This window comes from Diadema antillarum, unplaced genomic scaffold, assembly GCF_040938485.1.
Source record: "Diadema antillarum isolate AM-2024a unplaced genomic scaffold, OU_Dant_1.0 scf00000197, whole genome shotgun sequence".
In the NCBI taxonomy this organism is placed as follows: Eukaryota; Metazoa; Echinodermata; class Echinoidea; order Diadematoida; family Diadematidae; genus Diadema; species Diadema antillarum.
The window spans coordinates 3495111-3518498 of NW_027271086.1; the positions used below are offsets into that span (position 1 = coordinate 3495111).

The 23388-nt window shown below is 38.3% G+C and overlaps 1 protein-coding gene across 1 annotated transcript; it reads left to right on the forward strand.

The window, feature by feature from the left end:
- Positions 1 to 12254: 12254 nt before the first annotated feature.
- Positions 12255 to 22435, forward strand: LOC139723658 (uncharacterized). Its single transcript, XM_071634884.1, has 7 exons — positions 12255 to 12296; positions 15232 to 15304; positions 16886 to 16979; positions 17787 to 17921; positions 19539 to 19614; positions 20842 to 20987; positions 21665 to 22435. Exons 1-7 carry the CDS (start codon positions 12255 to 12257, stop codon positions 21855 to 21857), a joined length of 759 nt encoding a protein of 252 aa, XP_071490985.1. The 3' UTR covers positions 21858 to 22435.
- The last annotated feature ends 953 nt before the right edge of the window (positions 22436 to 23388 follow it).

The following is a 23388-nucleotide window of genomic DNA, read 5'->3' on the forward strand; positions in this document are numbered from 1 at the left end:
AGAACAACACAGGTCCAAAGTCTGTCTTGCACTCAAGATTTTTTTGTCGACGGGAGAGATTAGCGTCCTTCAAAAGAAGAAAATATTCAGAAAAATAGTTCAAAGGACATCTGAAGTTGAATATTAACGATAAGCTCTAAACGAAAATCTTCGCCCTCACACTGCAGCTCTCTATCGCCATTATCGCCAATCAGTGATTTCTGGTAATGACGTCCTGTATACGAAAGTAAAAAATTCCGGCATCTCTCTCTGAGTTTGTTTCTGTTTATGGCATAAAATGTAAAGGCAAAACAAATAAACAAACAAACAGGAAGAAAACACAGCGATGAAGTTCAAAGTCAAAAGAATGCTTTGTTGTTTTTTTTTAATCAGATCTGCTCTATGAAAAGATCTTATGACATTTTCTTAATTCAGATTAAATTGCAATTTCAACACGTTTTCCGAGTCCGAACGACAATGACAAAGGGGTAAAAGGTAAATTTGAATGCTGCATGGTGAGTGAACGAGATACCTCTCAAACCTGAAGTATGCTTACATTGTTGAAGCTATATGTCACGGACATGTAGTGTGTATATCCTTAATTATGTAGACAAGACAATATCATATATGAATATTGCCAAAACATGTCATTCTTCAGTGTATATATATATATATATATATATATATATATATATATATATATATATTCATATATTCTTGAAGCATTTCATAAGTATTTGTCTCATGCAAGCAAACTGGAATCAGAGCCTTTCGTATAGTAGTATGCTGTTGAGATATTTGAATGATAATAGCTAATAGTTCAACTTTCTTTGTATCGGTCCTTAAGAAGGAGTCACAATCCCCCTCCCCCAAACCTCTCTGAATTAGTTGGTATATATTTAGATGAATTGAAAAAGGCGAGGCAGTGCTTTAGCTTCTGTGGTTTTCCATTTTAAAGACTGAAGCTCTTGAATAGAAAGTCAAAGAGGGAATTTTCTCTCACATTATTTATAATTCATATATTTGTTTGTTGGGGGTAGACAAAGACATCCTGACAGAAATCACAGGAGACGTCAAAAGAAAATAGGCGATGCAAGAGAAAGGTAGAAATAAAAAGAACCAAAAAAAAAAAAAGATGCACACGCACATAAGATAAAAGAATACACATAAAGAGTTAAGTCAGAGACAGTAGTTCAGTTATCAGTTATTGCCCACGAAGAGACTCCAAATCACAAGCTTTGCTTTCACTTAGTCCAACAATTCTGATTTTGATTCGGTGTAATCAGAAATGCCATGTTATTCAATGTCAATTCACAGTATTTCTTTGTTACAACATTGTACTGAGTTTGTGCCACTATGTGTATGTAAATGTTTTGTGTGGTTGGGAATGAAATAAAATGAATGGATGGAAGAAGACATGGAAAGACGGAGACGATTTGATTAGGCAGTTAAAAAAAAGAGGCGGAGAGGGGGATGGAAAGATAGATAGATTAATGGATAGATAGATAAATAGATAGATAGATAAATGGATAGATAGATGGATATAGATAGATAGATATAGATAGATAGATAGAAAGATAGATAGATAGATAGATATAGATAGATAGATATATATATATAGATAGAAAGATAGATAGATATAGATAGATTGATAGAAAGATAGATAGATCGATAGATAGATAAATGGATAGATAAATAGATATAGATAGATATATAGAAAGAAAGATAGATAGATAGATAGATAGATGGATGGATCTGGATAGATAGATAGATAGATAGATAGATAGATAGATAGATAGATAGATGGACAGAGAGAAATAGGGCGAGGGTGATAGACAAGGGAGAGTTTACACATTCAAAACGTTTCCTCGGGCGTCCGAGGATAAATATTGACAAGCAATTTTGGGGGCATTCCGAGACATCCCGCATTATATGACTGTGGCCTGGTTATCACCGGTTCACAGTTCGGAATTTGTTTCTTTCTTTTTTCTTCATCTGATTCCACAAGCAGCCTTCTTAGACGTGTACAAGTCTTAAAGGGACTGTACAGTACTGGTTGAGGTGAGGATTCAAGTTTATTCAAGTTCAAGTTCAAGTTGATTTATTTCACTTCCAACAAACAAATAATAAGAAATACAAAGAAACGCTCATATACACAGACGTCATGAAATCAGTACCACAATGCGATGAACAGAATAACAATGTAAAAGAGATACAGATAAATTATCAACAGAGATACAAGTAACTGTTACGCCACTGTGGTAAATGCATAAACAATATTGCTGGAAATGGAGGGGACTGCTAAAAAGCAGAGCTTGTAGAATGCAGTCCCCTCATAGAGAAAAAAATATATAATTGCAAAAAACAACAACAACAAATTTCCCTAAGCGGTAGCAAAAAAAAAAAGACAGACAGAGTAATACACACATACATGCACACGTACGGACGCACATTAACAAACACATGGCGGCTCTCTTGTAAGGAAAAAAATTGATGAGAGGATAGAAAGATATAGTAGTAAAGAAGGCAGTAAGTCCGAGGTGGACAAGGGGGGGGGGGGGGAAATGGTGGGTCATAACCAGGGCACTGGAGGCACAGAGCACGGGCTCGCTGATGAAGAAAGAGTAGTAAGAATAACGAAGCAACAGCAACTTTGAAAATCAAAGGTAAAAAAAAAGAAGAATGAATTATTATGCTGCGTAAGAAGTTTTTAGATGATTCTTTAACTTTACAGAAAATGTATAAAACTTAAAGCTTCTTTTATATTATTATCCAGAGAATTCCAGAATTTTGGTCCAGAAAAGGAGAATAAAGATTTTGCAAAAACCGTCCTAGTCAAAGGCAAATTACATTCATGGGATTGACGGGTTGGATACGCATGAACAGTTTCATTCTTTAAAAACATGGAATCAAACACAAGGGGGAGAGAATGGTTGGTGAGTTTATACATGATTTGTCCTAATTGCAAACGATAAAGGTCATAAATTTTCAAAATATTATTTTCGTGGAATAAGTTATTAGTATGACTTCTCCACGATTCGTGACAAATGATACGAAGAGCTTTTTTCTGTAATAATAATATTCTTTCTGTACAAGTAGAAAAAGTGTTTCCCCATGCGAGTATCCCATAATTTAAGTAAGGTAGTATCAAAGTAGAATATAACATAAAAAGTACATTTTTGGGAAGATAAAATTTAACTTTGTTTATAACACCTATATTCCTTGAAATAACACGACATACAGAATCAATATGCGAACCTCAGGTAAGTTTATTGTCCAGGATCAAACCTAAGAATTTGATGGAGGAAACTTCTTCTATGACTGTGTCTTCCAGGAAAATATTTCTCGGTAAATTTTCCAGCGAATTACTGAACAACATATATTTGGTTTTTTGCAAATTTATTGATAATTTGTTCGCTCTTATCCACTGAAGTACCTTCATTAATTCACTATTTAGAATATCAATTAATCGATCAGAATCAGAATCAGATAAAAACACATTGGTATCATCCGCAAATAATAAGAAAGAGAGGATGTTTGAAGATTTTGACATATCATTAACCTAGAGAATAAATAAAAGGGGACCTAGTAAGCTTCCTTGAGGAACACCACAGTTAACATTTTGTGTAGTCGATGCATGTCCGTTGATAAATACAAATTGTTTTCGATTAGTAAGGTAACTCCTGAACCACTCCAAGGCCTTTCCTCTGATACCATAATGTGATAATTTGTGAAGTAGTATGCTGTGGTCTATGGTGTCAAAGGCCTTGGAGAGGTCCAGGAAGACTCCAATAGTATGATGAAATGTATCTATCGCTTTTGAAACCCTATCAAGGAAGTTAAAGATTGCATGAGATGTGCAATGCTTTTGCCGAAATCCGAATTGATAATCAGAAATAATTTTATGGTGTCTAAGAACTTCAAAAGCCTGGTGTAAACAACCCTTTCTAATATTTTCGAAACAGAGGTTAGCAGGGATATTGGTCTTCTTTTGGTCAGGGATATTTATAACATTTTTAGTGAGATAATGAGAAACCTCTTATGAAATATGAAAGAGCATGTAATTTAAAGAAGGCTTCAACGTTTATTTGATGAAAATTGGCTTCAAAATGGCTGACATATCCAAAAAACAGTGATCCTAATAACATTGACAGGTCACGACTTTTATTAGGATCTCTTTGTGTTTCGTTGTTTTTAGATATCTCTCAAAACCGATTTTTATCAAATACACTTTTGATTCCCATTAGAATTGTCTGCTCTTTAACATTTCATAGAGTGGTTTCTAAATATTTCGCAAAACGTTACAAGCTGAATCTTCACCTCGACCAGTACTACGCAGTCCCCTTAAAGCGTGAGTCTACATTTACGTTGTTGTTTAAGCTTATGATCTAATGTCTTTATTTCGAAGAAATTCCGAACATCTGTTAGTTATCATTCTCCCACGAAAGCCTAAGCGAAAGAATGTTGTACTTTGGAATAATGGTACTGTCTTACATGACATGTTTACGCTGTCTTGACGACACAGGGTCATTTTGAGAAAAAAAAAAGAGAGAGTAAATGTAAATGCTTTGATAAGCCGCACATAACAAGGATGGTCGAACCAATGTTTTTCTGTCAACTTGTTTCTATGTTTTGTTTTTATTTTCTTTGTATGTGTGTGCATGTGTGTGTGCATGCGTGCGTGTTTTATTTTCTTTTTTTCATTTGTATGGTTTCATCAAGGCAAGTCAAAAGGTCTTGAATTCATACAAGGTTTGCTTTGTGGCCGAACCATGTGCATTTGAAAGAAAATGAAGGGCGTTCGAAGAGCACAAAACAATAAAGTCATTTCTGGTGGTTGAAAAGAAAGATTGCGCGGTATAGATAAACAGAACATATAATGAAATCAGGAAAGTGGCATTTGAAAAAGAGTGGATATTGTCTCTACAGCGTATCTTACAAAGTCACATCAGCCTGTAGAATGAGAGCAGGCTGAATGTAATTATCTAGTATCCTTCACTGTCACTCGATTGTTGTTGTTGTTGTATTTTTCACATGTTATGACCGTGGTTACAGCGGTCACAAAGTTAGTACATAATAGTGACAGTTTGTATCTAGTTTCAGCATGAGTGCGTCCTCGATCTGCGCTCCATATTTGAACTTTTGGTCACTTCCTTTTGGTCATGGTAGTGTGTTTGTTTGGAAAACACACGTTCCTTCCGGTGCAATGCGTGCTTATGTTTTCTCTGATGATGTTTAACCCTATAAAGCCCAAGGGGGGGGGGGGGGCACATTGTGCCCCCTACCACATTTCAACCAAATTTGGTGACTTTTCCTAAAATCTTATTGCAAACATTTTGATATATAATTTAGAAATGTCCGATATTCCTGGTTGCCATGGCAACCGTAAACTTACAACCATGTTAGTCAGATTTTGCATGGTTTTCTGTTTAAATTTCAGGTAACAATATAATTATTGATGAAATGGGGGGTTTTCTCAGCTGTAATTTGCTGAAGGACCAAAATGTGAAGTAATTATGCTTGTGAATTACCCTGAAATGGTCTTCTTATTATTTCCTTTATTTTTTATATGATATAGGCATCAAACAAAAGATATAATAGCAATAATCGAAATTACAACATTTTTCAAAGACTACCTTTTTATTTTGTGTTATCTTCACACAAGCTTTGCCTGTAATATCATTTGTTTATCATATTATCAATCTGCAAACTCAAAATTTCAATATTTTAGAAATATAAAATGTGATACCAATATAATGTACCCATTCCAAGCAATACATTATAGGTTTCATGTGTTTTTTTATATTGTAATGAATTACGCCCCCACATGCTGACCTTGAGAAATTTCAACCATAACAAATAGTGAAGGTTGACTTGCTTTTCCTTTGTAGTAAATATGACAATGATTGGTATAAAATAAAAATAATATATACATGTACTGGGAATAAAGAAATAGAAAGAAAAAACATGATTTTAGCATATTTCCTATGTATTTTTTATATTTTGGGAAATAGCGCCCTCAGTGGGTGACCTTGAGAAATTTCAAATGTTGGGTCATGTAGAGCATGAGTTGCTCTACCCATGTGCCAAATTTTATTATGATGGTCATACATCATATAATGCAGAAGTTATGTAGCACAATGTGCCCCCCCCCCCCCCCTTGGGCCTGGAAGGGGTCAAAATAGCTTGGGCTGTATAGGGTTAAGATGTTATCTGCATGTAACCATGAATATTCTCGTAAAGAGTTTACTTAGTTGCTTTATTTGTCCCTTGAAAGACAGGTTCATGCAAATCTTAGGTTTGCATATACCCATGAAATAACAACTGCATGTTCATCTTCATTTTGTATCATCATGAAAATAATATCGTACACTTTGTTTATCACTTACCTGTTTCAAGAAACTCTTAGAGTTAAGCAATAGTAAATGACCATGTTCAATTGTCTTTGTGTTACATTTATGTATTAAAAGGAATGCAGAAATAAAACCAGTCGATCCAGCCATGACAGAATACCCTTGTATCAAAGCTTGGTCTACGATCACTGTTTCCGTATAATCATCACACCAAAGGGTTTATACATACGTTCCCTGATGTAACCCCAAAGCACAATTTAAGGTTGTTGTTTTTTTCCTTAACTGTTATCACCCGGTGGGATTAAAGGTTAACCATAAGAACAGACGGACATAGTGGTTGTTTGTTTGCTTGTTTTGTTTGTTTGTCTGTTTGTTGTTGTTGTTTGTTTGTTTGTTTGTGTTTGTGTGTGTTTTTTTTTGGGGGGGGGGGGGGGAGGGCTCGGTCTTGCTGACCTTAAAGGGGATGGCTAGTAACTGATCAGTGGGTATCATTTGGAATTCCGAGGGATGATTGTTCCAATCCTTGTGGGATTCATTTAAGAGTACATTATATATCTATTGTTGTGTGAAAATTATTCACTTCAGAATGGTCTCACATTCAAGTAATGTGCAGTTTAATGTTTCCAGGATAGCATGCCTGTACAGTGACGGGGCATTAAACTGCACATTACTTGAATATGAGACCGTTCCGAAGCAAATCATTTTCACACAACAATAGATATATAATGTACTCATAAATGAATCCCACAAGAATTGGAACAATCACCTCCCTGCATTTCCACTGATTCCCAATTATCAGTTACTAGCCGTCCCCTTTAAGTGAAGCCAATCACGTTGGAGAACTCCCGTATACAAAAGAAATAGATAACGTTCTTCTGAATAAATAATCATATCACTTGGAACTCATTCCCTTCCTATTTTTCATGTAATGACAGGGCTCAAAATGTCGAGTTGCTGCCAAGCAAGAGAACAAACATGTTATGGAGAACTATAGAAAGAATTATACAAAGGAAGAGACGGAGAGAGACCATAGAGACATCAAGAGAGAGATAGAGAGCAAGAGAGAAATTTGACAAGAGAGGGAAAAGGAAGAGAGAGAGAGAGGGGGGGGGGGGGGGGGGGAGAAAGCTGGGAAGAGATCGAGATCAACAGATAGAGGGGAAACTGAATGGCAAGAATCATCAGCTTTTAGCCAGCATTGTATCGACTGATTACTACACAGTCTGATTGTACTCGCCTTTTTGTAGACAAGTCTTTACGACAACCCCAAGGATTTAAAGAGAGATAGATAGATAGTAAAAGAGGGGACTGAGGAGGAAGAGAGCACATGAAACATAAGAACTAATATAAATATATCAAAATGAATATATTCATCCACGATCAAGATGACTGTAACAAAATATTTAACACGGGTAAAATCCAACAAAGAAATTGATAGAAGCTTCACTGAAATAAACAAGACATGACTGTATCTCTGTTGAAGGTTAAAAGCGTTGTAAAGTTACACAAGTTTACATGGAGCAATGTGCATTGATCACAATGTCACATGCAACAAAGATGAGTTTCATGACGTCATCGCCGTACAAGCTCTCAAATTTGACTTAAACACAAATCTTCCATAAATGTTACTTCTCGAAGAAAACTCGTAGCAAGAAAAAAGAAAAAAGAACGGAAGAAGACTGAATAATGACCTCGGTATGACATTATTGCGGACGACTTGCACTAACTTCGAAGGAATTACTTTAAAGTGAATCGGGTTATAGATTATAAATTCTTGACCATGAACAGGCATCAATGTGTAATATATGCTTTGTGTATAGACAAATCACATATAGAAAAAATTTAGACGATGACGTCATCTTCTCATGTGATTCACATTTGTGGTCAGATATGTTGCGGAATTTCATTTTAAAAACGAAAGAATACACGTGATGTTCCATTCGTCACTCTGAATTCCCACTAAATCATGAAAACATATTGAAACACCATTCCGTCATTATCAAAAACTCACATTAGATGTACCTTTCATTTCGAAGGAAGGGCACGCTATGTCGAAATAACAGTGTTCTCTTTAGAGCCGATATAGAGAAAATATTTCATTGATTGCGAGTGTTAGATTAAGCTATAAATCTCTGTGAGCCTACCACAATTAAAGGAAGGTATAAAGTATACGATACTTACATGAACACATTATAAATCTCACGTAATCATCATTGTTCTCCAGCAAGACATGAACAATAAATTGTAAAATTCAGTTGATATGACATAAGTATATGGAGTTGGGCCCTCCATGTCCCCTGTATACGATATATACAGAACATATATATTGATGTAATATTTAATGATGTGACATGTACTTTTAAGAAAAATACATTGATAGCATAATATATGAAATAAGATAAACGAATCACAAGAAAACTAAAAACAAAAAAATCGCACATGATGACAAAAAATGACATGATAGCAATAAGATAACTAATACTGCAACATAATATCGTTTTGTCACACCCTTTGTTACCCGACTGATCATATCAATGATTGACAGCTAAAATACGTACAAAAAATACAAATACTTACAATTCAAGAAGTTCTGCTCCTGGCAACCCACAACTCGTCAGTATGATGTCTTCATTATCACTGGTTATCCAGAGAGTAAGGGACTTGTAGTACATAAATAATGGAAAGATTATGATGATAATGCATGGAAGTCAAGTATCAAGTTGTAGTGTTTGACATTGTGTCAGGAGACAAACCAGCGATAGCCCTTGAAACGTTTCCGGAGCACGCTCAGGGTCAATGCCATCGAGAGAAGTGTCCGATATAGGAAGTCAACCCTGTTTGTTCCCCGCAAGTATCCGATCCTTCTATTTGACCCCGAAATCAGATTCGGACAATCAGGGCTGAGTGAGGTTGGACTAAACTCGGTCGGTATAACTGTCCGCAAAGACATGCCATCCATATAGGACAAATCTTCCTCTGATAATTGCCATCACGAACGATTGTGGTTGATACCACGACAGTATTGTTGGTTTGGGGACTTTTTCGTGTGTGTGTTTTGCTTTGTTTCTTTGTTTGCTTGTTTTTGTTTTTTGTTTTTCAAAAATTAACCAGTCAAGAGGACGAATGAAGGAAAAGTTTGTTGATGCGTTGTCAAAGAGTGAGAGAAATCTTAAAGCTCTAAGACTGTTTAATGTTATTTTAAACAAAACATCGAAAAACTTTGTATACTTATGTGGGCATCCATTCAATGTACAGTGTGTTCGTGCGTGTGTGTGTGTATGAGTGTATGCGTATGTCTCTTTCTGTCTCTCTTTCTCCTTCCCTTTCGACCTCTCTTTTCTCTCTTGCTATTTTTTTTCTTCTCACGCTCTTTTCCTCTCTTTTCCCTATAATAACATTATCCTGTGCACTCCTATTCGACGAACTTATTTCCATATACAAATGTAATAAGCTTGCACTACTTGAGGGCTGCAGGCCAATGTACGTATATAGGCATAGAGGTAATGTACCACTTTGTCATAAATGCATTTGCGAGTGTCTGTGCCTGTATGTATTTTGTGTATCTGTGTTCCGGTTTGTTAGTTAGTTTGTTGGGGTTTTTTGCGTGAAGTGCGTGCGTGCGTGTGTGTGTGTGTGTGTGTGCGTAGTATGTGCAAGTTTAAGTTCAAACTTCTAATTTCAACATTAATCGTGGATTTAATGAAACTGATTCATGCTTTCATAATAATTCAAATCACATCCAACTAAATTGGACACTATTCAGCTATTACTCATCTCAACGACAGTGTCATCTGATATATAGTTTTCGAACTACTAAGGATCTAAAATTTGAAAATGTGTTTTCTATAGCTGGGGGTCGACTAGTGCAAGAGGGGGAAGAGAGGGTGAAGGGGATGGGGGAAAAATCATCATAGATTATTCTAGGAGGAGCAGCTGTGGAGAGCTGGGGTGGTCTTTGGTTAATATACAATATGACCACGTTGTGTTTTGATGTACAATTTTGTATTTTGTTCAGTTTCAATTATTATTTTTTTGATGACTGGAATGCCAAGTGTCAACTATCCAGTTTTCTTTCTCATTGATGATATTATTTTGTATGTATCATTACCCGAAACATAATTATGTCAGAAACAAGTCGATGGAATGCTTTATATTTCATGTTTGAATGTGGAAGAATAAAGATTGCTGGAAAAAAAAGTGTGATGAATGCGCGAGCTCGATTCCACCTTCAAAAATGTGTCCCCCTCGCTCACTCTTGATCCCTCTTTTGTATTTAGCATTTCGTAAATCGGAAAATCCCTTTCGTAATACCAATTAAAGTCGGTGAGGAATCCTTATACTGCCTGTAATACGCTTGCACTAGGGGGAAGGAGATAATTATTCTTCTTGAATTGGAGCTGACTGCTCATTTAGATTTATCATAGGTAATATAAGCCAGTTAACACTCGTCTGCAGTTACCTTTTGAACCACAGAATTTACAAAACACGTAATAATCTTTTGGAAGAGCATTAAAAAAGAAAAGCCAAGAAGAAAGTGGTACCCATATAATGTAAGTGCTGCGTGAATGTCTTTTATTGATTCAATGGAAAGAATGCACATTTACCTCTGCAGTGACATATTATGTGCACTTAGTAGTCCATACATGGTTATTTCTAACACAGCTAGTGTTCATGAAGACCTATATTTTTTGTGTGTGTGTGTGTGTGTGTGTGTGTGTGTGTGTGTGTGTGTGTGTGTGTGTGTGTGTGTGTGTGTGTGTGTGTGTGTGTGTGTGTGTGTGTGTGTGTGTGTGTGTGTTTGATACACTTGTATATCAGTTACAAGTCAATTTCAAGGGAAAGTCTGCAATGAACTTTGTCTACACATGCTCAACCAAGAATCTTGAAGTACCACTGGGTACCTGGTATGGATCCCTTTCATCAGCTCCTGGGGGACCTATAATCCCGGGATGGGTGAAGTGTCGTGGGTCAGTGAGAAGTGGTATATGGTGAATAATACCCCGTTCACAGTCCCACTTTGTCTAGCACAACCTTTAGAGGTTGTACCGTGTTCACGCCAGACGATTGGGACTGTGAACGGTCACGGGCCTACAATAAAAATGACCATGCATAGTTAAAGTGAAAAACATGCCTCTTTGCTTAGAGCATGTGTGACCCAACAGGAGGTTGCATCTCTTGATGGGTTGGTAATCTCGACCAAGGGTCCGGCAGATGGTTCAAGGTTCTGGCAGCTCGCTGGAAAAAGGAAAATTAGATTGCAAGTAAAGTATACAGTTCTGTGAACTGGCTGATAAATGTAATCTTTTAAACCACATTACCAATTGTCGTGAGTTGGGTGGTCCTCAAACTTGATTGATTAAATCTATTGTTTGACTGGGACAACTAATGGTTTGAATGACATAAGTTTACGAATCCTCCTCGATTACTTCAATAGGCCTACCACATTCACCGCTGATACTTAAAAAAGTATACTAGTAACTCTTAGTTAGCGACGGCCATGGAACTGATCGAGTGAACTCGGTCACGTTCAACCACTACTGACACCCCCTCACGACACACAGCTCGAGTTCATCCCAGTATAGCTTCATGTACATCAAGGTATCAAGGTACTACTGGTACTGAATGATGTACCGCCAACACCCAGAATATAATTGGGGGGTACCAATTGGGGAGGTTCTCCCTCCCAACTCCCTGACGAATGTTACGTAACAGAATTTCACCTGCTGCATGACGGATGTGTGATATGAAACGCATTTTCAGAAGAGCGTCCTCTCTAGTGCCAAAACCGACTACTACTAGTACTGCATGAAGCTCCAGGACCTGGGAAATTTTGGTCGGGTCTCTGGGTCGGTGTCACGTTTCATTTCCACATATTGGAATCGGTGATTTGAAAGTATCCCCTCTTCCCAACGAGTCAGAAAGATGCCAAGTAAAAAGAAAAAGTACAATGCTCGATTCCCTCCTGTGAGTATCATGTTTTGTGCAGCTCTTTGAATACTGTCACGCAATAATATGACGTGTCCCATGTACTGAAAATTATGTTGGATTATTAATCGTGACGTGTTACATAGGCATAGCATCGCAGCCGTCTAATCACGTCCTCACAACACTGAATACATGTATTACATTCTGCCACTATTGCAGTGGAGTGTGACAGCATCGGCTAGAAATATGTCTATATGGGCATTTCTTTCGTGTCAAGTTTGACTTACAACAATGAGTGTCGTGTTGCCAGAATTTACTCAGTCTTTGCTGTTTTGTATGAAATTGCGGCAATTGTGCACTTTGTTACAGCCCTATTTAGTATTATCGGTACCTCATTCGCCGTCAACCAAGGTGATATCCCATGAATGAACCACCTTGCACTGAGCAGCTGGCGAACTTCTCTTGCTGTAAGGAATGCTGTTTGACAAGTGATAAGGTCACTAAAACTGAAAGCCTGCCTCATAATCACTGCACTTCTGCGGAGCTGACACATCGAACACTGGGCGATCGCAATTTTGCGTACCGTGCCAGCCCAGCCTTTGCTCTCCGATACAGGATTATCGAGCTTTCAGATCTACATTAAAGACTACAATGTTGCATCTGCCATGATCATGGCGCAAAGTGTAAGAAAGTTGGCAGTAGTGTGCAATACAATAGATTCCATTTTTGAACATCCTAGCTTGTGCCAACTTGCCACAACGGTTACGTATTTGTATGCCTCCTTCATTCATCCCATCCGACCCCATCACAAATCGCGCAAACCAATCACGCAGGCGAGGCTCTGTGTGTGTGTGTGTGTGTGTGTCCATGTAGTGGCTGCCTGTAAATCGGTAGCTGTACACACTTTGCACGGCGTCTGGTCGGGCTTGTTAAACGGTAACTGTGTAGGTCTTTATGAAATAAATACTAACAGACTGATCATGAATCTGGATAAGATTTTGGTTTTTTTTAATTATTATTTCACGAAATGATTTCACCAAGGCCGTGAGTGGACATATGTCCTCTGCGATAGGTTGATTAGTGATCCCCTGCTTAAAATATGAACACAGAATTCATTCATTTAAAATCATGATTGAAGGGCGAAAGTTTACCACTCATTGCATTCCGTTGTGTGCCAATGCACAGTCACCCTGTTTGTCTAGGCAGGGAAGGGCAACCATTTGGCTTGACCGAAAGATCGGTCTGTATCTGACCGTCGGGGAATGTTCCGCGGAGACTGCGTCTGGCTTCACGGATCCCCTCCGTATACAGACCGAAGTCAATGATTGCGGCTCCTGTGTGGAGCAGTCGCGCACAGATCAAACGTTACGATATACCAAATTTCAGACAGCTTTTTTACATTCAAACAAGTTTGACATGACATGACACATTATGCAGCAATATTTGGGATAAATTTCTCAATTGTGCAATCGAAATACTCACATAAACTCGGTTATAACGCAGACATTTTATCGATATCGCAACATCGTCGTTCGCAAGCTGTGGGTCGCCATTTTGAATCTGTAACTAGTGTAAGCCAATCACATGCGAGGTACGTGTTTTAGTAAAACAAACACGTAGAAACTACCTCGCATGTGATTGGCTAATAGATTCATAGTGTATGTTTCTGCAGTTTGAACGTGACAACCCGACAGGCTGTGTTTTACGTTGAAAATTCTACTAAAATTTTGGATTATTCATTAATCTGGTGAGTTTAATGTATTCTTAAAGAGCTAATTTCACTATACAAGCTTAAATTTGCCGACCTAGGGCCATGAATTAGACGCAATCGAGAAGGGTGAGGTACTTGTACCTCACCCAATTTTCCATAGAGACAGTGGTTAAGAACATCCACACAGCAATGGGTACTGCAACCTTCCGTCTGTCTACGGAGGACAGCATTAATGGCAAAATATAAAAAGAGTCCTCCGGACAGACGGATCTTTCTGTCTACCATTTGGCGTACCGTAAATGCTTTCATCACGCACACACACGTTGACACATTCTCACACACTACATCCCAACGCGAAATCTCGCACACATGCACACAGTAAAGTGCTGGAAGACATGCTGTCGAACCCGCGGTGCCTGATAGGCACTCGAATTCGCGTGCATTGCTCAATTAGGGTGAAATCTCGCACCGATAATATAGGGCTGTAAAGTGCACAATTGCTGAAATGGCAGTATCTAGTGACCTTTTTCTAGCGCTCCTCTGCTCTGTCTAGACCCCTAGGTCTAGATTTTATGTGGATATCCTACTTAATAATAATAGACAAACGTACAAGGGACGTAGCGTCTAGAGAATTCTAATGTTTGTATCGGCACCGGCACCAAGGTTCGACTGTGTGCAAAAGCGTATAGGTTTCTACATGTTGGTCTAGCAGGCGGTCAAAATTTGGACAGTGTTGTGGTCGATAGGGCGACTTGCGAATTTGCGGTATTTTCACATATCTAGACAAAAAAAAAGATTTTCTTTCTGGCTGCAGGAGTTTTAACTTTATAACATTTTTCACTTTCAGTGTGATATATATATGTGGATAAAAAAATGCATTGGCGCCTCCGCAGGCTCTTCAAAAATGACCTAGAAGTCACTGGGTCGCACTATCTCCCCTATTCGATATTTCAATTTACAGACTGGTATATATTCAATTACTGCAAAATGAGGAATGTTCGCATGCATTTTAATTTTGCGAATTTCACAAGAGCCAAGATTCACGAAATTAAATATACGCGAAAGTTCTTGTCTACACTAAATGCATCGGAATGTCAGCGGCAATTCGCTGACATCTTCTGTTGGGAGTGGTAAAAAAAGGGGGGAAAAACAGTATCTAGAAATAGGGGCATCAAAAATTTAGAAGACTATTGTGAAAGATGTGTTCCTTTACTGTATATTTATAACAATGCAGTAACATTTTCTTGTGCTTTGATATTGCAGGCTCGCATCAAGAAAATCATGCAGAAAGACGAGGATGTTGGAAAAGTGGCAGCTCCAGTACCAGTACTTATCTGTATCCTTTCTTCATCATCACTCCTGGGGGGCGTTTCATCAACGAGTTTGTCGGAGGTTTTCACCGACAAATTTGCTATCAGCCAATCAGACCTAAGGATTTCAGTAGCTTTTAACAGTTGTCAGTGTAAATCACTGACAAAAAGTTTCATGAAACGGTCCCCTGATGGTGCTAGACCCTCATATGCTGTAGACAGTCATAATATTATTTAATGTTGACGCATGCACCATTCTAGTGAGTGCCAAGATGTGGATGAGAGAGTAAGAATATTGCTTAATGTGGCCCTGTTTTTATACCCCCGCCAAACGAAGTTTGAAGGGGGTATATAGGAATCAGCGGACGGTCGGTCGGTCGGGCGGTCGGTCGGGCGGGCGGTCGGGCGGTCGGTCCGTTGCAAATCTTGCGTCGCGAACTACTTCCTCAGTTTTCAACCGATTCCCATAAAACTTGGCACAGATGTGTGCCTTGGGTTGTAGATGTGCAAGACGTATTTTTTGACAGTACCCAAAAGTACGTTGCCATGGTAACGGCATATTATGGGCAAAAATGGGTACAAATCTTGCGTCGCGAACTCCTCCCACAGTTTTTGATCAATTTTTATGAAATTAGGTACAGATGTTCATCTGAATATGTTAATGTGCAAGACACATATTTCCGCAGTGGCAAAAAGTGCGTTGCCATGGTAACGGCATGTTATTGGTAACATAGGGCAAAATGATTCATGGCAAAACTGCTTCATCAGTGTTCTTCCAATTCTCATGGAATTCATATTGAATGTTTGTCTTAGGATATAGGTCAGCATGACACATTTCTTGACAGTGACAAAAAGTATGTTGCCATGGTAACAGCTCACATATTATGAGCCAAAATGATGGAAAATTTTGTGTTGCAAACTACTTCCTCAGTTTTTGCCCAATTTCCATGAAACCTGGTACAGATGTGTGCCTTTGGTTGTAGATGTGCAAGACGCATTTTTCGACAGTACCCAAAAGTACGTTGCCATGGTAACGGCATATTAATGGCAGAAGATCAAGGAAAGATCTTGCGGATTTAACTACTTCCTCAGTTTTTTGACCAAAGCGTATGAAATGTTGTTTTGACCAAAGCTTATGAAATGTTGTTTGGCGGGGGTATAACCAGTCGCTGTAGCGACATTTCTAGTTATTATTGAGATCACTGGGATTAGATTTTCGTTACTGCCACTGGTATGATTTCATTTGAGATGACATGTATGTCCGGAAGTAGAGTTTTATAATTATAGAGAAAGCACAAAATGTGTATGAAATTTGATCAGAGAGACAGAAAGGGTATCAGACATGCTGGATAGAAGATTTTGGAAAGTAGGAAGAAAGTGAGATCAAGAGTAATGTGAGGGAGAAGGAGGAGGAATGGAAGAAGAGGAAAGTGACGGGAAAGAGGATGACAGCATGGTGGTTGTGTTTTGATGTAACTAGCCTTGTTTAGTTAGCACAATGAGTCTCCAAACCACTGACAGATAGGGATAGAGGATATTCACTTCCGTGCCAGCAGATGTCTTTATCCTTGACGAAGAACTCTTCCTTGCATATCTGTGCATTTCAGCCAAGGCACTTGAAATATTTGTGGAGGCTCTGATTACAAAGTCATCTGAGCACACCCTATCGAGGAACGCCAAGACGTTGACGACATCACACATGTAAGTAAACTCTGAGATCTGAAAGTTGATGCCCTCTATGAAACTCTCCTGTCTAGCTAGTAATTATGATGAACTTAGGACAAGTAGCGCCTTCCAGACTATGGCATAAGGACTGTGACATGATGGGTTTTTGTTGTCGGACTTGTAGTGTGTGTAAAAATGTGCCAAAGAAGAACCATCCATACTGTTGCCTCGATGCAGATGTACAGTTGGCTGGCATACTAGTCTATTATGAACTGGAATACTGACTGACACAAGATAGCCATAGTAGCTACTAATGGCATCTCCCCTCCCCTCCCTCTCACCCTCCCTCTCTCTCTCCCTCTCAACCTCTTGCTCACTTGGCTGTATTAAAGATTGTATAAAGAACTAGAAAAGCACTTGTAGAGCGCAGACCTTCACGAAGCAGCTCATTTCCACCCTTACACGCATGCTGAAAATTACTCAGTTTTCAAATATAGAAACCTTATGTTTATGTCATCGGCTTCCAGCTGCGCAGCGCCTTGCCCGAGCAGAGCATGCACTTTAGAGGATATATGCAAATCTCAAATATGCGCAGCTTGAACTTCTGAGCTAAAAGATTAAAAACCTTTAAAAATCTATTCAAATTCCCATATCAGTACCAAAATGTAATCATCTGCTCCTTGTGTCATTATCGACTTTTCCTGCAAGCTTCGTTCAAATCCGTTCACAACTTTCTGAGTTAGCTGGCAAACAGATGAACAATCAAACAACACCGATGAAAACATAACCTCCTTCCTTGATTGAGGTAATTATTGACTCATGGTTTGACTCCCTCCTTTGCAGAAAGCAGTGCATTGAGCAGGAGAGCAAGTTTGACTTCCTGAGAGACCTGGTGGAGAACGTACCAACCATATCTTGTGAGGATGAGGAACCAAATCACAGTGGATCCTACTCTGCTGAGAAGCACGCTAACTCAAGGTAGTCCTTAAGAGGACTTGTATTATGCATACAAGTTTTTGCACAGCCAGTACATGTACTATCGTACTTGCTTACCTAAATACATTTCTTTTTCTTTTATTATTTTCTCCTGTTTTCCTGGGAGCGTTATTATCATCTCAAGTGGCATGTATGTACCATATCATGACAAGCATGTAACATAACTATAACTTAGGGATTTCCAAATTCAAAGAGACTTGTTTGATATCATGAGATGCACCTTGGCTAAAGTGAATGAAACGTTAAGCTAAGCTGACTCCCCCACACCCCCCCCCCCCTTCATGTCGTGGAGGTCATATTGATTCAAAACTCGTGCCCAGCAGCATGCAAAATTTAATTTATAGAAAACACTTCCAGATAGTAATTGTGTTTTGGAGAAACATGGTACTAAGGCACTTAACAGACCTAGCAAAAACAAACAAATCCAAGAATTATTAGTTTAGAAGGAAACGTGTTTTGAAATTACATTTTCAATTTTTTCTTTTGTTACTATGAAAAGAATTTCTGTCTTTTACTTTGAAGAAAAAGAGAGCAATCAGATTCCCAGATATAGTCTAGAAATAAATAATGAGTTAATTGAATTAAAGAGAATTATGTATTAATTCTCGATAATATTTAATTTGTCTGATCAATACTTAGTTAGTCTGAACAAGAGTCTCATTGGCAACCCTTTTCCGCAGAGCTCGCTTGACGAAGATGGTCTGTCAGTCTATATCCCTTATAATTCTCCTTAAAGGACAAGTTCACCGTCATAGACATGTGGGTTGAGTGAATGCAGCAACAATAGTAGAACACATCAATGGGAGTTTGAGGAAAATCGGACAATCTGTTCAAAAGTAATGAATTTTTGAAGTTTCTGCTCAGTCACGGCTGGATGAAAAGACTAAGTAAGCTTGTGATCATTTATATATATGTATATATAATTGTGTAGTTTTATCTTTTAATCGTAGACTGATTGTATGATTATGTATGTTATCACCATAAAATGAAATATTACACTGTACAAAATTCTGCAATTCAGCCATGTTCATGGTTGCAAATGATTTTTTTTTAGATAAACCATTACCATTACCATTACCATATAACAAAAGAACACTCGACTTCTCTCTTTCAGAAGGCGGGGGAATGATATTACCCTTAACATACGTCAGTAGCAAGTCAAAGAAATGTGCACTTTATTCAAAAAGTAAAGTTTTGTGAAATTCTCTTTTTATTTTCCTTATATAGTTGTATGCATGTGACATCATACACTGTAGTAGTCTTCTCATCCAGCAGTGACTACACAGATACTCTAAATATTCATAACTTTTGAACGGATTGTCCGATTTTCCTCAAACTTTCACTGATGTGTTCTACTGATATTGCTGCATTCTCTCAATCCTAATGTATATGAAGGTGGACTTGTCCTGTAATACAACTAATTCTCTTTGTTAGAGTATATTTTGTAAGTTATGCAAAAATACTAATAATAAGTAATTCTCTTTAATTTTGTTAGAGTATATTTTGTAAGTTATGCAAGTGTCTCAAGCAGATTTTGCACGAAGGAAGCCAGTTGATATCATGGATCTTATTTTGTTTTCCTGTCTCACTTCTGCCTAGGAGAAAGCATGGAATAAACAGGAATACCTCGGCTCAGAGCAGCATACAGTCTGTTGACGAAACGTCATCTGATGAGGTGAGTGGCACTGCCAATTGTGTTGCAAGTCATGAAAAATCATATCCTCTGTTTTAAAAAAAAAAAGGAGAGTAAAAAGAAAAAGTGCATTCCTTGTGCACACAAACGCAGCTCATAATGCCTCAGAGGTAGTTTGTCGCTTTCTGCCTTTTGTGTGTTTATGTTTGAATGAGATGTAATACAAAAATATATTTTATTTGGGGTCATGATTTCAGGTCATTAGCCTAAGAGTCATGGTCAGAGAGCAATATATGACTTAAGCCACTTTACTTATTTCAATTTGTTTTACATTCAATGAGGGCTATTGGATCAAGAGCAAGTTACGACATTTGTACATTAACAAGCAATTTGATCAGTTGTGGATCAACAGTGCGAGGAAAAGTATGAAACTAGAGAGTGGATTCCACAAAGGGCATTACTCCACTCATACAGATTATCTTTCACTACTCTTGTCAAAAATGTTATTTTACGACGTCATGGACTTATTCATGAGAGTAACCACCTCACTAGGTATTGTTCTCTCGACAGTTCCAGCCATCATAATAACTACAACATTATTGACTGCCAATTTGTGTGCCTGGGTCAAAAGGGACATGGCAGTTAATATTTTGATATCCTATTAAAAATTGAAAAAATGCACACACTGTGTTAGGTCAAACCCAAAGAATCTCCTGCTAACAAGTCCAGGACTTTGTGAATTGTTACCACTGTGCTACCTAACTCTAACCTGGCTCGTGACAAAGGAATACTTGAATTTCTGTCAGCCTACTGGACTGAAAAGAACGTAGCAGGTTTCCAACAATCTGCCTGATTAGGGAGCTTTAGTTTTGCGATACAGACCTTTGAGATGACGATTGCATTGGACATTCTCCTCTCTCCCTGCATCGTGCTGAAAAGTAGCTTTAGATTACGTGAGAACGCAACCTATTAAAAATAAAATGGGGCCCCATATGATCATTGCATTTAGTTGCTCTCTGTGTCATGAATTGAGCGGACATAAAAATAGCCCAGAACGTGCAGTGAAAACTCAGACAACAAGAGCTATAAATAGATTGCTTTTGATGAGCGGTTTTGTGCATACTCAGAAAAGGGTTTGTCCTCTGAACGTCTTGTCGCGAAAATCTAAAGCTCCCTATTATCAGATAGGATAGAACATTTCCTCTCATACAACATTCTTCTTGTTTTTATGTCGTTACCGCCCCCCCCCCCCCCCAACTCTCATTTCAGGATTCCTTTGAATCAGATGAGTCCGCAAAGGAAGAGAGGCACGCTCATCCCGCCGGTGATAGCAGAGTGCCATCAATCGCTCCATCGTCATCATCATCGTCACTCCACAAAGCTTCACCTGCAGTGCCAAATGTCCATCAGAATAGGTCTGTAAACAAGTACATCAAAATACTCTCCAATTTTCTCGTCTGTCAGTAAGACTTAATGTGTTGTGACTGTCTGGAGGCCTACACATGTATTTTTGTAGTACTCAATCTATGGGTGTGTGTTTTAATGCAGGTTCTTAACAATTTGAGAAAATTTTTATGGTCCGAAGTATCTGGTTATATTTGGGTTATTTGTATTTTCACAAGAATTGTGAGCTACTTTAAATTCTTACAAACTGAAATTGTATTCCCTTTTGTATGTCACAGACACAGTTTTCCATATAATTTATGGTCCAAATGTTGCCTCTAAATGTTATTTGCGTAATTTTCAAACCAAGACATTTTGACTGTTGTGTTCTACAATGTATGTTAGTAAATTCTTATTGCATATCCAAGCTGGGCATTATGTATCATATTTTGTTATATTTCATGCATTTTTCATTGAGAAATACGAAAATAGATTGAAATTGAAATTGGTAGATATTGTGTTCATTCCTTGTAGTACCTTAAAGTGGTACATTTCAGGACAGGTGTGCAGTGATTCAAGTTCATTCTTTGTGTTATAGCTCTGTGTGTGTCATTAAATGTTTGCTTCAGGTTTTGATATTGTGCCAGACATATTACTTGATAGTTCTCATGCGCATATTTTGCTGTCTCCTCAATATCGCTGACTCTAGTTTACCGCACCAGTCGGTGCACCAGATGCCTGGCACCGCATTCCCTCCCAGCATGCCTCAGCCCCTACCTCTGCAGCACGGCGCCCTCACCGGCAACACGCCGGCCATGGGCTCGTACACCATGCCCCACGCCAGCTTCTCTCAGGGTGAAAGCAAGGACGACGATGACAGCGATGACGACTACGATGCATAGCGTCTGGCGAAGCTTGAAAACCCTTGAACTAACTCTTGTCAGAGGGGTGGATGGGTCACCATGGTGATGGCAGGAAAGATGCATCTGAATTTTTAGGCTCCTTACAACTCCTTGCTGTAAGAGAAATTTATCAACGAGTCAGATTGGGAGAGAAACAGACAGTGGAGAAAGATGTGCATCGTTCACACCAGACACGTCCCTTGTGTGCATCATGTGAAATGAAGTTGCTGCGTGATGCAGATGCTTTGGTTGCTATGGAGATTATACTGTAGCCTCAGAGACCCCCTGGTCCTAGTTTGTAACCTGAGGATGAGGAGTGCCTTGTCCAAGCTCATATGTGCAAAAAGAAGGGGGAAAAAGAATGAAAAAGAAAAGAAAAATATGTTGTTGACAAGACTGCAGACCTTGAGGCGAAAGGGAAGTTATACCTCCTCATTGACAATCAGATGTTGTTGTCATTTAGTGTGTTTTTCAGATTGTTTCTGTTTTAGTTTTTCCCCCATTGCAAAAATTGCATCATTGAAATCGTTGAAATATGAGGGAGAAAAAGAGCTTGGGATGATAATGACAAGATTATAATTGAGGCATAACTGCTGGCAGCTGATGTGCCTGAGGTGGTTGTCACTGTGAGTATGTCCAGTTGAATTATATGCTGCAGCAGAGATAAACAAACCATACAATGATTACTACACATGTGTATATCTGGAGTTTGTTTATGTGTCTGTAAATTGCTTTTTCTGAAATTGTAAGGACTTTAACCTCGTAGGTATTCAATATTGAAAAGCATCGAGTACATGCATGTGGGTACAACTCTTTCAAGTGAAGGTATGAACATCAACTGTCCAAGCATGCTTCCCTTCAAATGTTTGTTTCTGAAATGTGCATCTAGTCTCTGCTTGAGTCAGCCCCGAAGGATGCGTTTGCTGCCGTTATAATGAGTAGCTTAGCTTCTCACTGTTGACAAAAAAAAAAATGCTAATAATAATAATGAATAAAAAATAAATAAAATCAGACTTCAGGGAAGGATGTTTGCTTGTTAGTGTCAGCAGTAAGAATAAGTGTGAGATATTCTTATTCAAGATTTGTACAATCCACATTTAAGCACTTCTGAAGCACTCATATCTTCCAATATCTTCTTGTTAACCAAAAAAAAAAAAAAAAAAGAGAAAGAAAGAAATACATAGATAAATATATACTGGTATCTAAATTCAGTAGACGTATACATGTGATATACAGGTAAGTTATCATAGTTATTTGTAAGAAATATGACAGTGAAACAGAGCTATCTTTTAGTTCCTCTACGTTATTGGGGTAGGCATGTGTCTTCATGTTGTTATTGGAGACACATGTGCCCAAACATGGATATCAGTGCAAGTGCTTGTCAATTGTAGAGTAACTCGTATGAATTGTATGTCGTTTTGTGTTTGTATAGATCTATAAATCAACATTGAATTTCTATCTATTGGAAGAAGGGAAAGATTAAAATCCAATATGCATGATGGAATGTTATCAAAAGTGTGAGCCTTGTCCA

Bases quoted from the DNA above. Each gene is read 5' to 3' on its own strand.
- LOC139723658 (XM_071634884.1), top strand. From the start codon at position 12,255: ATGCCAAGTAAAAAGAAAAAGTACAATGCTCGATTCCCTCCT. The intron at 15,305-16,885 runs GTATCCTTTCTT...TGTGCATTTCAG, and splicing joins TCCAGTACCAGTACTTATCT to CCAAGGCACTTGAAATATTT. The intron at 17,922-19,538 runs GTAGTCCTTAAG...ACTTCTGCCTAG, and splicing joins GAGAAGCACGCTAACTCAAG to GAGAAAGCATGGAATAAACA.